This window comes from Lithobates pipiens, unplaced genomic scaffold, assembly GCF_037356315.1.
Source record: "Lithobates pipiens isolate NorthernLeopardFrog02 unplaced genomic scaffold, aLitPip1_a1.2 Scaffold_27, whole genome shotgun sequence".
Lineage (NCBI taxonomy): Eukaryota > Metazoa > Chordata > Amphibia > Anura > Ranidae > Lithobates > Lithobates pipiens.
In genome coordinates, this window is record NW_027507788.1 from 136,445,155 (window position 1) to 136,462,960 (window position 17,806).

At 40.5% G+C, this 17,806-nt stretch overlaps 1 protein-coding gene across 2 annotated transcripts in view; it reads right to left on the reverse strand.

The window, feature by feature from the left end:
- PPP1R12C (protein phosphatase 1 regulatory subunit 12C) overlaps positions 1-17,806 on the reverse strand; it is a 192,161-nt gene that overhangs the window by 5,745 nt on the left and 168,610 nt on the right. For both annotated transcript variants that reach the window (XM_077457528.1, XM_077457527.1), the window contains 3 exons: positions 17,049-17,142; positions 14,222-14,326; positions 3,744-3,794 (listed from right to left, as the gene is read on the reverse strand). In XM_077457528.1, the coding sequence (XP_077313654.1) occupies positions 3,744-3,794; positions 14,222-14,326; positions 17,049-17,142 (250 nt within the window). The remainder of the gene's footprint in view (positions 1-3,743; positions 3,795-14,221; positions 14,327-17,048; positions 17,143-17,806) is intronic.

Sequence of the window (17,806 nt, forward strand, 5' to 3'; positions counted from 1 at the left end):
AGCCGATGGTTAAAAAAAAATAATTCTACAGGCTGCAGGTTTTGAGTTAGAGGAGGTCTAGAATTGTTGCTCTTGCTCCAACAATTGCGGAAATACCTCACGTGTGGTTTGAACACTGGTTTCATATGTGGGTGCTGCTCACATACGTGTTCACTTCTGCACGCGAGCTCGGCGAGTCTGGGCGTTTAAATTTTTTTCCCCTTATTTTAACTTATTTTTTAAAAGAGCAGTGTAAAAATAAGTGTCACTATGATTCATTTTATAAATATATATAATATTTGTAAACATTCCTTGTAATAGAAAAAAAGCAGGACAGGACTTCTTGAATATGAGATCTGGGGTCAAAAAGACCAAAGATCTCATTAGCACTAAAATGCAATAATAAAAAAAAAAGTCTCTTTAAGAGCTATGGGCGGAAGTGACGTTTTGACGTCGCTTCCTCCCTGAAATGGTATGGAGACGGGTGGGGGCCGTCTTCCCCTCACTCGTCCCCATACCCAAAAGGGAGAAGGACCTGAATGCCCTCCACCGCTGCCGTCGGCTCCTTTTATCTGAAAGTGGCCCGCCCGCTGAAGAGGATACCAGTCTTACGGTAGCTAGTGGCTGTCATAACAAAGATATCCCTCTTCAAAATACCGACATATAAAACGACAGTGGGTGGTCCGTAAGTGGTTAATTCAGATTTTGTGGCTTCAAGCAAATTTAAGCAAAATTGACATTTTAGTCCCCAATCCCTTAGCAGAATTATTAGGTTATAAAATGGTAATTTCTTTTTTTTTTTTACAATTATATTCTTAATAACTCTGGTAATTAAAGCCATCAATGACCACTTAAATCTGAAATATTAGTTTTGTCCGTAGAGGACATGTACAGTAGACACATTTTTACTGTTAACAAGCAACCACACTGCAGTCTAAGATCAGCTATTGTAGTCTATTGTGAGTATATTTATCAACCTGAGATTTGAGAGCATACCTGTTTTTCCCCAGATAGCATCAACTACCTTAACCACTTGCCGACCAGGCCATAGCCGAATAACGGCTACAGTGCAGTTGGGCATGCTATAACATCCTCCCAGAATGGAGCGCACTGGTCAAGTCCGTGCCGGTCGGGACTGCCAGACCCGAAGTGTCACGGATCAAGGCCAATGACAGTGGCCCTTTACCACACGATCACTCCGTCCAATGACAGAGTGAACACTTAGGGGGGGGAAAAAAAAAAAAAAACAGCATATCTGTACGGCTCCTCTCAATCGGTACACCGTGTGAGGAGGGGGAAGGAGCCAGATGCAGCAGCGCTGTGGGCTGGATCTAAAGTGCCCTCAGCACTGATCTGTGCCAATCCCCGGTTCGTCCATTCATCCCTGGCTCACACATCCACACTCAGCCATGTGTCATCCCTGGCTCATACAGTCACATTCATGCTCAGCCGTGCTCCATCCCTGGCTCATCTGTGCTCCACATCAGTGCCTCACAAAAGTGTAGTAGGTAGTCAAATTTGAAATTAGATTTGAAATTTATGTCTCTAACACCTGATGGTGCTCCTTGCATGCTGGGCCTCTATATGTGGCCAGGCTGTGTAAAAATCTCACACGTGTGGTATCACCATACTAGACGTATACGTAGTAAAATAATTTGTTAAGACAGTTTTGTGAAAAGTTTTGAAACAGTTTTGTGAAAAAATAAATAAATAAAAAAAATCTTCATTTTGTAAAGAATTGTGGAGCCTCTTACTAAATACTTTGGACTGTCTTTTTTTTTTTTTTTTTTTTTTTTACAAAGGGTCCCAAGAAATGATAGGTCGTAAGTACACGAGGTGTAAATTTTCAATGATTGGCTCCATAGCTTGTAGGCTCTATACAAAAAAAAAAAACTTTCACAAAGACCAAATCGTATACATTTGGGTTATTTTTACTAAAGATATGTAGCAGTATAAATTTTGGCCAAAATTTATGAAGAAAAATTACTAATTTGCAAAATTTTACAACAAATGAAGAAAAATGCTTTTTTATTTTGATAAAATCTATGGTCTTTTTTCATTTAGAGCGCAAAAAACCCAAAAGTGATTAAATACCACCAAAAGAAAACTATTTGTGTGAAGAAAAAAAAAGGGACAAAAATTTCGAATGGTTACAGTGTTGCATGACTAAGTAACTGTCATTCAAAATGTGAGAGCAATGAAAGCTGAACATTTTCATGGTTAGGAAGGGGGGGGTTTAAGTGCCCAGTGGGCACATGGTTAAAGACATTTCACAAAACATTAAGGCCTCATGCACACTGTCAAAAACATCACTTTTAGGGGGATTTGCCTTTTTTCTGCCTCTAAATGCCCCTCTATGTTAGCCAATGGGATTGATTTACTAAAACTAGAGAGTGCAAAATCCGGTGCGCAGCTGTGCATGGTAGCCAATCAGCTTCTAACTGGAGCTTATTCAAAAAAAAGATAGCTAAGGGGGTACCACATCCAATATAAACTGTTAGAAAAGGACACCGATTGTTGGCCGTACTTAATAATCAGTTATAAGGGCTCTCTAGGGTGGTGTGCTCATCCAGGACCTTTGTGAACAGATCTGCTTTTGCATCCACAATTAGCACGGACCTGATCTAGTACCTGCTAATACAGATCATTGGGAATTCATTTATGTCAGTTAACCGATTCTGGTTGATCCTCTGCTGGGTACTTGAAAGCTTTTACACAGTGCATTTTATTACTGGCCCACATCCTGAACCATTGCATATAGGAATCAAGAGGAGGGTGGCCCTCGATACTGTGGAAAAGGAATAGTCACCTTGATATAGTGTTATTATGAATCTGCTGGTCCTATTGGGGCATTAGAGGTATTTTCTAATCAGTTTTGATCTAGTGAATGCCTCGCTGATCTGGTCACGCCTGGGTAGCACATGGCATGCTGCTTATGATAGGGTTATATTTACTATACTCCCTTTGCTTGCAGTCAATGGAAATAGGTCCTGAAGAAGTGACAGAAATGTTGAGTTTGACTTGGCAGTATAGGGAATATATATTTTTATACCAGGGGTTATATAAATAAGAGCTCTAAATTCTCTTGTGTTTATGTACACTTATCAATTTTGTAACATTTAATAAACAATTTTTGTAAAATTATATGGTGTTCCTTTCTCGTACCAGTAAAGTCCGCTCAAATGTCCAAAACTATTTTCTTGCCGCTTATTTAGTTAGGCCTGATGCACACCTATGCAGTCTGTAGTTTGCCTATCCCAGGTGCAATTGGGGTTTTTCAATACACATTTTTGAACCATTTAAGTCTATGGAACAAAAAAACAAACAAATCCCTGGCCCTTTCCATAAAATGCACAGATGTGAACTACATCCATCGGAAACCATGTTAAATGGACTGTATGGTGTGTCTGCCAAACTGAAAACGCACTAAAAAACGCATAGGTGTGAACCAGGCCTTAAGATTTGACAGAAAAAAAAACCCTGGAAGTTGATTGGTTTTCCATGCAGAGCTGCACCAGATTTTGCACTGTCCAGTTTTGGTAAATCAACCCCTGTGTGTCCATGCACACAAGTGTTTACAGGTGTTTAGCGGCACAAAAACCCATCACTTGCGCGTTCAGTAGAGGAGCGTTTAAGAGAAATGCTTGTTGCTCCTTAATGCTCCCCAGCCAGAAGAAAGGCATTCAGAAGAGTCAGGCAAATGTCCAATGTGTATGAGGCCTAAAAATAAATGACAAAAACTGACTGAAGAGACAAATACGTACAAATCTTTCTAATTCCAGTAAGGCAGGTCTTTCTGCATGACGCTCTTGTCTCTGAAAAAGAGAATTTGATTTGTAAACAGTAAATCAATAAGCAGTACATCAAAATATATGATCTAATCAGGAAACTGATAGTCAAATCACTCTGCTAAATAATGTCCAACTTACCATAAAGCTTTAAGTATATAATCTAGCCTAAGGAGAGAGTGTACCACCACATTCTTTGTTAGCCTAAAATAAAACCGTCCTCTTCCTACCCACAGCAGCAAGTACCGCACTACATAAAAAAACTGGGACTTAAAACTAGCAACCTTAGACAGGATGATAGTATTGTAGCAAAAAAAAAGCAAGTTAACCAAATTTTTTTTTTTAAAAGCTATATTAAACCCAATGTCATAATATATTGCAGCTCTACCAATCATTAGGTCTGAATGCTGAATCATTGTTTTTCTTTCATTTTTCTGCTTTGTTTTCACCAGGTGATCTGGCCAGTAACACACTACCTGTATTAGTGTAAATAAATAAATAAATAATGTGGTTGTACTTATAACTGGGGGATGTAGCTGTGTTCAGAATTAAGCAAACTCATGTTAAAAAGGAGTCAGTACACACCTGCCATCATTTAACCACTTGCTGACCAGCGTGTGTGTGTACACACATTATATATATATATATATATATATATATATATATATATATATATATATATATATATATATATATATATATATATATATATATATATATATATATATATATATATATATATACACATATACACACACACACACACACACACATATTATATATATATATATATATATATATATATATATATATACACACACACACACACTACGGCAGGTTGGCTCTATTGCACAAAACTACATACCTGTACCCTGTTTTGTGTAATAGATACTGTGGATACGTGAGCGTGAACCCGCATGGGTTTGGTGGACTCGTGATCGCTCCACAGAGGCAGAATGGGGACAACATGGAAATTTGCCGTTCTTGGTGATCAGGAAGAACGATCTGTGTTGTCCCAGTGAGCCCAGCCCCTACACAGTTAGAACACACCCAGGGAACACAGTTAACCCCTTGATCGCCCCCTAGTGTTAACCCCTTCCCTACCAGTGTCATTTATACATTGATCGGTGCATTTTTTAGCTGCAATAATGTCACTGGTCCCCAAAAACTGTCACTTGGGATCAGATTTGTCCACCACAATCTCGCAAAAAATAAAAAAATAATCGCAGATTGCAATAGACCCTGTACACTATATGCTATGCCCAGGGACAACTGGAGAGGGTAGCTGGTGGCTGTTCCCACCCCCTCTCCACAACTACTAGAAATCAAAGGGCTGGTTACCTACTAGAGCGACTAAGGAGGGTGCGTGAGGGGCACTAAACGTTAATTCATTGGTTTATAACTGTTTGAATTATAATGCCTTATTGATGTCAAATGCACCAACTTTTGTATGTTATGAAATGTACTCTGTATTTCCTATGAATCTTCAAAATAAAACTGTGGGGGAAAAAAAAAAAAGAAGGAAAAAAAAAAAATTGCAGATTGCCGCAATTACCAGTAAAAACAAAAAACAAAAATAAAAGTCCATAAAACTACCCCCTATTTTCTAGACGCTACAACTTTTGCGCCAAACGCTTATTGAGTTTTTTTACAAAAAATATGTAGAATACATATTGGCCTAAGCTGATGAATAAATTTAGTTTTACATTTTGGATATGTATTATAGTTGAAAGTAAAAAATATTGTCTTTTTTTCAAAATTGACGTTTTTTTGTTTATAGCTGTAATGGAAATTTTTAGGTTCTGTATATAATTGTTTTCCTTTTTATATGTATTGCACGATGCCCTCACTGTGCACACGGCACTAAATGTTTTCAGTACATGTTTTGCATTCTTTCAAGTCCTGATTAGAATTAGCCTGCCTATGCAACGCCCCTTGTTACCATAAATGTACAATTGTAATATTAATGTGATACCTACGTAATCATGTGTATAAAAGCCTTCAAATGCGTCATAATAAAGGAGAACGGTTATTTGGAAAGATGCTGAGCGTATCTTTTGTGTCTGTTCCCTACTGCAGTAGTTATTAATTTGGAACCACTAATCAATATGAGGATAGGAGTTGCCTATCATCAAAATATCCATTTCAATAGCGCATTAAATGAAAGCCGCAGAGGTGATCAAATGCCATCAAAAGAAAGCTCCATTTGTGGGGGAAAAAACATCAATTTTCTTTGGGTACGTCACACAACCATGCAATTGTCAGTTAAAGCAACGCAGTGCCGTATTGCAAAGAATGTCCCGTCATTAAGGGGTTAAATCCTTCCAGTGCCTACGATTAACCCCAAATAAAGTTCATCTGTTCTAGTAGATATTTCCTGAAATTTTCTTAGTCACATCCTACAGCAAAAGCCATGGTCAGCAGAGAGCTTCCAAACCATCAGAGGGTTCTCATTGTTAAAAGACATCAGTCAGGAGAAGGGTACAAAAGAATTTCCAAGGCATTAGCTATACCTTGGAACACAGTGAAGACAGTCATAATCAAGTGAGAAATTATGGCACAGTGACATTACCAAGAACTGGACGTCCCTCCCAAATTGATGGAGAAAAGAAAAATGGTCAGGGAGGTTGCCAGGAGGCCTACAGCAACATTAAAGGAGCTGCAGGAATATGTGCCAAGTACTGGCTGTGTGGTACATGTGACAACAATGTCCCATATTCTTCATATGTCTGGGCTATAGGGCAGAGTGCTAAGACGGAAGCCTTTTCAACCAAGTCTGGCTAAATTTTGCAAAAACACATTTGAAGTCTCCAAAAAGTATGTGAAAAAATTTGTTAATGGCCTGATGAAACCAAGGTTGAACTTTTTGGCCATAATTCCAAAAGATATGTTTGTAGCAAAAACAACATTGCACATCACCAAAAGAACACCATACCTACAGTGAAGCATGGTGGTGGCAGCATCATGATTTGGGCTTGTTTTGGGCTGGAACAGGGGCCTTAGTCAAGGTAGAGGAAATTATGAACCGTTCCAAATACCAGTCAATATTAGCACAAAACCTTCAGGCTTCTGCTAGAAAGCTGAATATGGAGAGGAATGGCCCAGCCAGAGCCCAGACGTGAATATGATTAAAAATATGCGGAGTGATCTGAAGAGGGCTGTGCACAGGAGATGTCCTTGCAATCTGACAGATTTGAAGTGTTTTTGCAAAGAAAAGTAGGCAAATACTGCTGAAGACTCATACCCAAAAAAGACAGAGTGCTGTAATAAAATCAAAAGGTGGTTCAACAAAGTATTAGTTTAAGGGTCTGCACACTTATGCAACCATATTTTATTTTCCTCCACCTAGAAGATTTCAGTTTGTTGTTCAACCGAGTTGTAGTTTATAGGTCACATTAAAAGGTGGCAAAAGTTCTGAAATGAACTTTGTATCATTTTTTTAACATTACAGAAGCATGTAAACTTTTTTTATATCCACTGTATGAGTTTCACTTTTTGAATTGAATTACTGAAAAAAAAAATTTACTTTTTGACGATATTCAAATTTTGGAATGCACCTGTATAGTCAATACATCTAAGAATTGGTAAGATGCAATAGAATAAAATGTTTGTTTCTGGGTTAAATACAGCAGCACAGTGGCTGCTGTATTAAGCGCTTCAACCTAGCAGCACTAGGGCCCTCGGTTCAAATTCCAACCATGGCACTATCTGCCTGGAGTTTGTCCTCCCTGGGCAGGTTTCCTCCCACACTCCAGGAACATGCTGGTAGGTTAATTGGCCCTAGTGTGTGCATGTACGAATGTGCGTTAGGGACCTTAGATGGTAAGCTCCTAGAGGGCAAAGGCTGTAAAATATATAGCGTGCCTTGCAAAAGTATTCACCCCTTTGGCTTTTTACCTATTTGGTTACATTACAGCCTTTAGCTCAATTTTTTTTAAATCTGAATTATATGTGATGGATCGGAACACAATAGTCTAATTTGGTGAAGTAAAATTAGAAAAATATATACATAAAACTTTTTAAGAAGTCACATAATTTGTGAAATGTCCACCTGTGTGCAATCTAAGTATCACCTGATCTGTCATTACATATACACACCTTTTTGAAAGGCCCAGAGGCTGTAAAAACCAAAGCAAGAGCCACCACTAACCAAACACTGCAATGAAGACCAAGGGACTCTCCAAACAAGGGACAATATCGTTTAGAAGCACAGTCAGGGTTAGGTTATAAAAAAAAATCCAAATCTTTGATGATCCCTAGGAGAACCATCAAATCTGTCATAACCAAATGGAAAGAAAATGTCACAACAGCAAACCTGCCAAGAGACGGCCGCACACCAAAACTCACGGACCGGGCAAGGAGGGCATTACACACAGGCAGCACAGAGACCAAAGGTAACCCTGTAGGAGCTGCAGAGTTCCACAGCAGAGACTGGAATATCTGTAGATGGGACGACAATAAGACATACGCTCCATAGAGCTCCATAGTTCTAAGGGGTAAATTCAACACGTAAATTCCCTCAACTAAAAAGGCCCTTTGGGTCACCATTATGATACCTAGCAAAATGTAGAGGGATCAGGTGATCATCATCTTTCTTAATACTACGGATGTGTTTGCCAATCCTAATGCAGAGTTGGCGTTTTGTCTTGCCTATATAGATTTTATTGCAAGGACAGGTAAGCATATAAATAACCCATGTGGTTGAACAATTGATAAACTGTTCGATGTTATAGTTTTTACCTCCGCATGGATTGGCGAACACATCGGTCTGATTTATGTACTTAAAGATACCACAATATCCACAAGCATGCATACCTGTGGGAGGCTTGGACCTAGTGAGCCAATTATAAAGCCAGTTTGTATGTACCACAGTGTTCTGCGATAACAGTACAGTGGGGATCGAAAGTTTGGGCACCCCAGGTAAAAATGTGTATTAATGTGCATAACGAAGCCAAGGAAAGATGGAAAAATCTCCAAATGGCATCAGATTAGACATTCTTATATTATGTCAAAAAAAGATAGATTTTATTTCCATCATTTACACTTTCAAAATTCCAGAAAACAAAAAAAATGGCGTCTGCAAAAGTTTGAGCACCCTGCAGCATTTATAGCATGCACTGCCCCCTTTGCAAAGCTGAGACCTGCCAGTGTCATGGATTGTTCTCAATCATCGTCTGGGAAGACCAGGTGATGTCAATCTCAAATGTTTTAAATGGCCAGACTCATCTGACCTTGCCCAATCAGCACCATGGGTTCTTCTAAGCAGTTGTCTAGAAAACTGAAAATAGCTGACGCTCACAAAACTGCAGAAGGGTATAAGAAGATGGCAAAGCGTTTTCATATGTCAATATCCTCTGTTTGGAATGTAATTAAGAAATGGCAGTCATCAGGAACAGTGGAAGTTAAAGCAAGATCTGGAAGACCAAGAAAAATATCAGACAGAACAGCTCGCAGGATTGTGAGAAAAGCAATTCAAAACCCACGTTTGACTGCACGATCCCTCCAGAAAGATCTGGCAGACACTGGAGTTGTGGTACACTATCCCACTATAAAAGAGATACTTGTAAAAATATGGTCTTCATGGAAGAGTCATCAGAAGAAAACCGCTTCTACGTCCTCACCACAAAAATCAGCGTTTGAACATTCAGCAAATTAACATATAGACAAGCCTGAGGTATTTTGGAAACAAGTTCTGTGGACCGATGAGGTTTAAATAGAACTTTTTCGCCGGAATGAGCAAAGGTATGTTCGGAGAAGAAAGGGCACAGAATTTAATGAAAAGAACCTCTGTCCAACTGTTAAGCATGGGGGTGGATCAATCATGCTTTGGGTTTGTATTGCAGCCAGTAACACGGAACATTTCACGAGTAGAATGAAAAATGGATTCAATAAAATTTCAACAAATTTTGGAATGTTAACTTGATGCCATCTGAAAAAGCTGAAGTTAAGGAGGATGACTTCAACAAATGGATAATGATCCTAAACACACCTCAAAATCCACGGGGGGTTACATCAAGAGGCGTAAACTGAAGGTTTTGCCATGGCCTTCACAATCTCCTGACCTCAAAATTGAGAATCTATGGATAGACCTTAAAAGAGCAGTGCGTGACAGACAGCCCAGAAATCTCAAAGAACTGGAACACTTTTGTAAGGAAGAATGGGCAAAGATACCTCAAACAAGAATTGAAAGACTCTTGGCTGGCTACAAAAAGCGTTTACAAGCTGTGATACTTACCAAAGGGGGCAGTACAAGATATTAACTGCAGGGTGCCCAAACTTTTGCAGACACCTTTTTTTGTTTTCTGTAATTTTGAAAGTGTAAATGATGGAAATAAAATCCAACTTTTTTTGACATATTCTAAGAATGTCTAATCTGTAATTTGATGCCATTTGGAGATTTTTCCATCTTTCCTTGGCTTAGTTATGCACATTAATACACATTTTTACCTGGGGTGCCCAAACTTTCAATCCCCACTGTATGTGCATTCATGTGCATATCACATCCAGATAATGGGGAGAAATTTCCATAGGTTGCTTAGGACGACCAGAGCGATAGAAGAACAAATGTCCAAATTAAAGTCACCAACTCAAACTAGTCTAGCAAAAGTGACGTTAAGGCAACCTTGAGCGCAAGAACAGAAAGAGGAAAGTCCTTGATAGGTTCAAGGGGTGGTCTTTAAAGAACCAACAGAACCAAGTTGAAATTTCAATCACAGGAGAATGTACCAGAGTATGTGAACACTATGTGCGCAACACCCTGTACAAAGGTCTTCACTAAGGAGTGAGAGGCAAGCGGTCTCCGCAAAGATCTGCTAAAAACAGATCAAGTTTCCTCTGAACCCCAACAGATTACCTAGGACGCCTCGAGTGCATGAGGATTCCAGTGCCGAACTTGTCACTCAAGATGTCAGAGCAAAGCTGGTTCCGCTGGACAGATGTATGGGAACATTCAGAGACTGCGCCATCTTGTCCTATTTTGTCAGAATGTTGCGTTGCCACACCCTTCAGAGAAAGGGTGTGGCAATGGGGACCAAGTTTGCCCCCAGTCTGGCCAACCTTTTCATGGGTAAATGGGAGGAGGACGTCATCTATGCCTCTATGCCGACAGGTTACCAGAGTTGGTCCTGTGGGCTAGGTATATTGATGACGTCCTCCTATGGACTGGTACCCTCAAATCCTTAGAGGGATTTATGAGGGGTCTCTGATAGGGGCATAGAGTTTAAATGTGGCCAGTCAACATACTATCAATTTTCTTGTCTTAACTATCTGGAACGAAGGGGATACACTAGTGACGTCTACTCACTTTAAGAGCACTGACCGTAATGAGTTTATCCCCCGGAACAGTTGCCACCATAGTTCCTGGTTGAATTCGGTCCCCAAGAGAAAATATATCCGTATGAGGCGCAATTGTTCTGGGGTTGAGGACTTTGATGCACAGGCTCAGGTCCTCAGAGATAGACTATTAGCTAAAGGCTATGATGCTTCGGTTCTTAGGGATAAATGTGCGAAGTACGCATAATGGATCGCAAACTTCTGCTTTCAGATAGATCAGACGTGGGAAGGCAGGGCGATCCCACTACCAATTTTTCATGTCCACGCATCACGCGATATACTCAACATTTTTCTATTTAAAAAAAATAAAAACTCATCCAGAAACATTGGCATGTAATCAAAAATGATAAAGAATTAGGCTCCTCCCTTTCAGAGAAGCCACAAGTGGTTTTCAGGGGGGTACCCTCAATTAAACAAAGGGTAGCAGTGAATGTTTGTGATCCGCCAATAGTTAAACCTAGGTTTTGCCAAAATTTGATAGGTTTTTATAAATGTAACAACTGCGTGGTTCGTTCTATTAATTACTATTGTCCATCGGCTCCAGTAAGGACCCTCACTGACCCTTTTTTTTTTTTATTCATTGTGAAAGTTGATTGATGCTGGCTTCTGCGTGTCAATTGGACGGGACACTTAGTTCATTCACATTTAATTTTCATTGCACATGGACTCATTTGTGACTTTTGAATCTATATATTCACATATAAATTTGGTTTCATTCATAGCGCAACATTATTTGTTATAGATAACAGCCTGGAGTGAAATTGGGCATATGGAATTGCCTCAAAAGGGAGGACCTCCATTGGGCAGAAGACCCTTATGCAAAAAACTGAGGGTCTACTGGCTCCTGGTGCATTTCCATGTATAAATTTCAATTTCTGGACATTTAGAATCTACCCTAATCTCTGTAGGATCTGCACTGTCTGACTGACAGTGCCTGAGTTGTCTGTACTTTCATAAGAGGTTACTGTCCAGATATCGCACCATGTGGATACCATGAGAGTGAAGCAGAGTGACAACTGGAGCTTGCTCCTTGGTGAAAACTGGCGATAGAGAACAGGCCAATGGAAAAGGCAACAAATTAGGAAAGTTGCACCCATAGCAAAATTTAGGTAGTGTCGATGTGCTGGGAAAATAAGATATGCAAGTAGGCATCCTTTGTGTCCACAGAGATCCGAGGGTTTCTCAGATGGAAGGAATGATGGAGTGAATTCCATAAGGAATTTCTGAATCTGGAGGGAGTGTTGAGAGCGTTTGGATCTACTATGGGGCAGAGGCCCCCTTTTGCATCGGGAATGGTGAGCAGGTTTGAATAGAAACGGAAAAGGTTTGAAACCTCACCTTTTCTGGAACAATGGCTATAACCCCTTGATAGAGGAGCTGCTCTGGAGCAGTGTGGAAGTTCTCCAATCTTTTCAGGGATGTAGGCAAATTTAACATCATGAAGTGGGCTGGAGGCGGAGACAAATTACAGTCTGTAGCCTCTGGATACAATGTCTGATAAGTGGGGATGACTTGTGAGGATAACTTGAAGGACATACAACAGAACAGAGAAATAAAAGGAACAGTTTAGCTTTGATTGAAATGTTCTTTCTGGCCATACCCCAGGCACATCAGGGAATAGAAAGGCATGATCCAGGGAGCACGATATTTCCATCAGTCTTTGCCCCTTCAACAGACACAGCATAAGGAATGCACGATAGGGATCCAGCAGACTGATGCACTGCAGCCCTGGACCTAAATAGCACTCTGTGGCTGACAACACACTGCACACAAGTACTTGGGTGACTACTTTCAGAAGAGTCCAGTGCCAAAGACCTTACAGGCTGACCATGCTTCTCAGTGGGGTCTGGGTATGATTTCCGTGGCAATGCCAAGGATAAGCCGATCAAGAAAGCCATCATATGAGCCTCTTTTGGCTCTACTTGATAAAAACTAAAAGGCCTTTCTTCTCTCAGAGGAGAGAAAAAAGATGTTTGTTGCCTAGGACGCTAGGAAAAAACCAAGAAAAAAAACCCTGAAAAAAAAAAACACGACAGCATGATGGGTGTGTAATGGGTTATATTGGGATGTCCTTACAGCTTGCTTTGCCAGTGTCCAATCTCCTGAAGGCAGCAGCATAACGTAAGCGATTACTAATCTTGTGTTCTGTAATGCAGGAGGTCCCCAACCCCTGGACCATTGTCGGTCCGTGACCTGTTAGTAACTGGGCCTCACAGCAGAAGGAGAGCAACAACCGAAGTCCAGACTAGGACTGAGTGAGTCTTGTCCAGACAGCAGTTGTGCAACTTAGCAGCCTGTGTGTCCTCTTGGGTCTCCCACTCCACGGATGTCGTCATCCTATCAGCAGGGCAGGGGGACAGGAGGAGCTGGGGATCTGGACAGAGCACAGGAGTATTACATTTTGACAAGCAGGCAATCGCCCTCTTGTTACACAGGTTGGGCAGCTCTGGAACCCAGACCAGATTTGCAACTCCTCCTACCAAACTGATAAGAGGACATTGTTGATGTGGTGCAAGCCACGGGACAGGACGTACAGGATCATAACAGCCTCTGTCCTGCCATATGTAGGACTGTGCAGGAGTCATTTTGGAAAATTATGTAAGTGGAAAAAGGGGGACATTTATTAAAGCAAAAAAAAGTTGCTCTTTTTGTTTATAGCGCAAAAAAGACCGCAGAGGTGATCAAATACCACCAAAAGAAAGCTCTATTTGTTGGGGAAAAGGGTCAATTTTGTTTGGGTACAGTGTCGCGCGACCGCACAAGTCAGTTAAAGCGACGCATTGCAAAAAATGACTGTCATTAAGCAGATAAATCTTCCAGTCTGTAAGTGGTTAAAGCGTTACTAAAGGCAATATAAAATAAAATTTAAACCCGTTAATCACCTGCTTTGTGCAATGGTATTACATGGAGAAGACCTAAACCTCCTCTTCTTGGGTCCCCCGTCGGTGATCTTGACTGCCTCTTCCCTGTGTGCCCACATAATCTTTCCTACTGTTCAACTGAGCATTTATCGCTACAGAGAAACATCTAAGCAATAATGGTCAATATCTATAAATCAAGGGGGGTCTACAATCACCGTTCAGTAAAGTAATGAGGAAAATTAATGTAATCAGCAAAAATACCTGTGTGATTCGTTCCAGCTCTAGCCTCAGTTGGGTAAGTTTGAACTCCGTCTCCTGCAGCTGCTCTTTTAAGGTTTCGTTTTCTGACAGTAAATCTTCATACAACTGTAGAAGAAAACGGGACAGAGTTTACCATAAATAACCTCATAATCCAAACCATAGTGCAGTATATTTGGATATAGTTTATAAATATATTGTATATGTGAAACAGAAAACACAATGCTCGTGTGAAAAATAGGCTATTTGCCAAGGACAGGCCCTTTGTTTTTTAATAAACAAAATATGTGACCAATGGCAATAAAAATACAAACAGTTTGGACCGATAAGATACCTCCAAAGGGAAATCACTACTAAGGCTGGGTTCACACTTCTGCAGCTAGGCGACCCGGATGTGATTCACACCGCACTGCAGTGCAAATCACATCCGATCTCTGTGCAATGCGAGTTCAGCCATACAGATAGCATGGCTGAAATCGCATCGCACCCACCCCAAACTCGCACAGGACCCTTTTTTTGGTCCGCAGCAGAATCGGATCGCATGGGTGCTGCCGCTGCCATTCGTGATAAGGGAACCCAGAAAGTGAAGCCTTTTCGGCTTCAGTCAGTTCCCTACTACACATGCGCGAAGCACGCTGCACTTTCTAATTGACCCTGGTGGTGGAGGAAGGAGCCTGAACTTCCAAGGGCCAGCACCGTCAACCGGAAGTGGGGACAGGTACCTGCCAAAAAACAGGAGTCAGTTATAGTCAAATTTATAACTTACCTACAGGTAAGCCTCTAATAAGACTTACCTGTAGGTAAAAAAAATTCCCCTTCCAATGAGCCGCTGACTGCAGCGGCGCATGCACACAGGGGATTCTTGGCTGAAAGCCTGGCAGACGCTGGACCTTGCCGGAAAGAAGACTCGCATGCGCGGGAGTGACGACATTGCAGATCCAGCCACTCACAGCACTGGAGCCGCGATACCTGGAAGACACACGAGGCAACATGTCAGCTACCTTAGCATGGACCAGGTGATATACCGACGCCTCGTTCTAAGGTAAGCATTTCATAATGAGCTAGTATGCGGTGCATACTAGCTCATTATGCCCTTTGCCTTACAGGGGTATAAAAAAAAACTAAAAATATGTCAGCGGGTATACAACTGCTTTAAGCAGAGCTTCCACTTTTGGGTGGAACGCCGTTTTAAGTACATTTGTATCTGCAATATATATATATATATATATATATATATATATATATATATATATATATATATATATATATATATATATATATATATATATATCTCAAAAGGCTACTATAAAATAATAGAAAGTGAATCATACTGATTTGAATCTCCTGGTTATGTTGATCATTGAGCTATCTTGTTATACATGCTCTTGATAGTGCAAACACTCATCTTGTTATTAGTCATGTTTTGTCACTTAGACCCCTTTCACACTGAGGTGCTTTATAGGCGCTCCTGACTCTCTAGTGTGAAAGACCGAGTGCTTTCACACTGGAGCAGTGCGCTTGCAGGATGTTAGACTCCTGCAAGCAACATCTTTGGAGTGGTGAAGGAGCGGTGTTTTAACACTCTCGGTCACTAGCGGAGGGGGGGGGGGTAAAAGCACCCTGCTAGCAGCCGAATAGCTTAGCAAAATGGACGGTAAAGCATTGATAAAAATAGTGGCGCTTTACCACCAACGCACCCACTGCCCCAGTGGGAAAGGGGCCTTACATTTTCAATAAAGAAATGGCGCTTAAAAAAAGAAAAAAAAAAGTGATTTAACATGCTGGAAAATCTCTGTAAAACATCCAAGGATCTGGTGCTAAAGTCTGCAGTTATAGGTTTGTCATACGGTATCTCAGGCCAAGTAGTGTTCCTCAGCGGTGCTTAGGACCTACTACCATTTACTCAATTCCAAATGGCCAAGTGCCTACCTTTGCCGTTTAAAAAAAAAAAAACAACCCAAACAACTTGCCTGCAAGCATCTGTCAGTAACAATGTGACAAATACTTGTTCAAGAGCATGGTCAGACATATCCTTGCCACCTGTCATGAGATTTACAACTGACCTTACATAGGCAGCTTAACAGACCTCAAAACCAATCACCCATGGAATGTAAGGGATTTTTAAGCATTAAAATTTGTATTTTTCCACTATAATGTGTAGGGTTCCCCATCAGTTTCATAAAACCATATATGATCATTTAAAACAGGTTCTGATAGGATAAACATTGTTATGTACACTCAATTTAATTTTTTAATTAAACCTGTCAATTATACAGTAGTATGCTGAAGTAATATTATGGTATATAGCTGGACACAGGTCTTTGTAAGTACATTTGAAATCCTCTGACAGTATTGGACACAGTATTGGAGACCACCTACTCGAGACCTGCCTACCTGACCCCACACACAATTCTACATGCCAACAGTACAGCCTCCATTGCCTACTGAGGCATTGGGGTGAAGGGCTTAGTTATGGATACACCGCAGACCATGTGCCAGAAAAGCTAGCATTGCGGCTGCTGAGGAACCCGAATAGGTTGCATGTGACATATTTGTATTTTTTTTCAAATATTTCATCTAAAACCTTTGAAATGGAATGAATATTTGTGCAAAAAAAAAGAAAACACAGAAAAGTAAAATTTATCTGGCACAGTATATTTAGGATGAAGTCTTCACAAAGTGCTTGCAATTCATTTTTTCTTTTTGTATAATTTTGTGCATCTATCAGGTTCCATTTAAATGTTAATCTATGATAACACACAAGCAGGCTCTCCTTTGAAGTGGGATTTCACCTTCAGCAACAATGAATAGTGGAGTAGATACCACATACCTTTTTGTAGTCTTTCTCAGGGTCGTCTTTATGTCTTGGAAATGTGTATGTCCCTGCTCTGTAAGGGTGAATACTGTTCAAACTGTCTGTTAACCTGAAATTATAAAGTAAAAGTACATGTAAATAGCTGACACATTCAAAGTATACTTGTACTTAAGGTGTTACTAAATGCACAACAGTAAAATCAGTCTGTATATGCAGTAAATAATGCTCGTTATACTCAATGGGGAACCTAAGGGGTTAATCCTCTGCATTGTGTAAAGCAGCAGTTTGATCCAGTCCTCTGTTTCTCCCCTTCTTTTACGGTCCCCAATCCATCTGCTAATAGAACAGACACCTATGCACATGCTCAGTTTGGTGTATATTGCTAGGGAGTTCTTTTTGGGAGGAGGGTAAATGATCAGCACAAGGCCAATAAGCACTGTCCAGACAGAGGGTCAGGGGTCTCATGAAGCCTCATAGGAAAGTTAATATTCCTACTGTAAGCTTTAACCAGTGCTCAGCCAGAAACAAGTCAGTCACAAGACTGCTATATACTGCTGATAAGAAAAGGTAATTAGCAGTTTATATTTACTAAAATAATTACATTTCCATATTCTGTGTGAGACCAGATATAGTGAATGCAGGTTCCTGGGTTTAGCAACACTGAGTGATTAATCAGTTACTGACTGGCTCACGCCGATACACGCCGGCAAAGTGGCACAGGTGCGCAAAATCCCATATGGGTATGTCAGCCCTTTAAGAGCCATCAGAGGGTG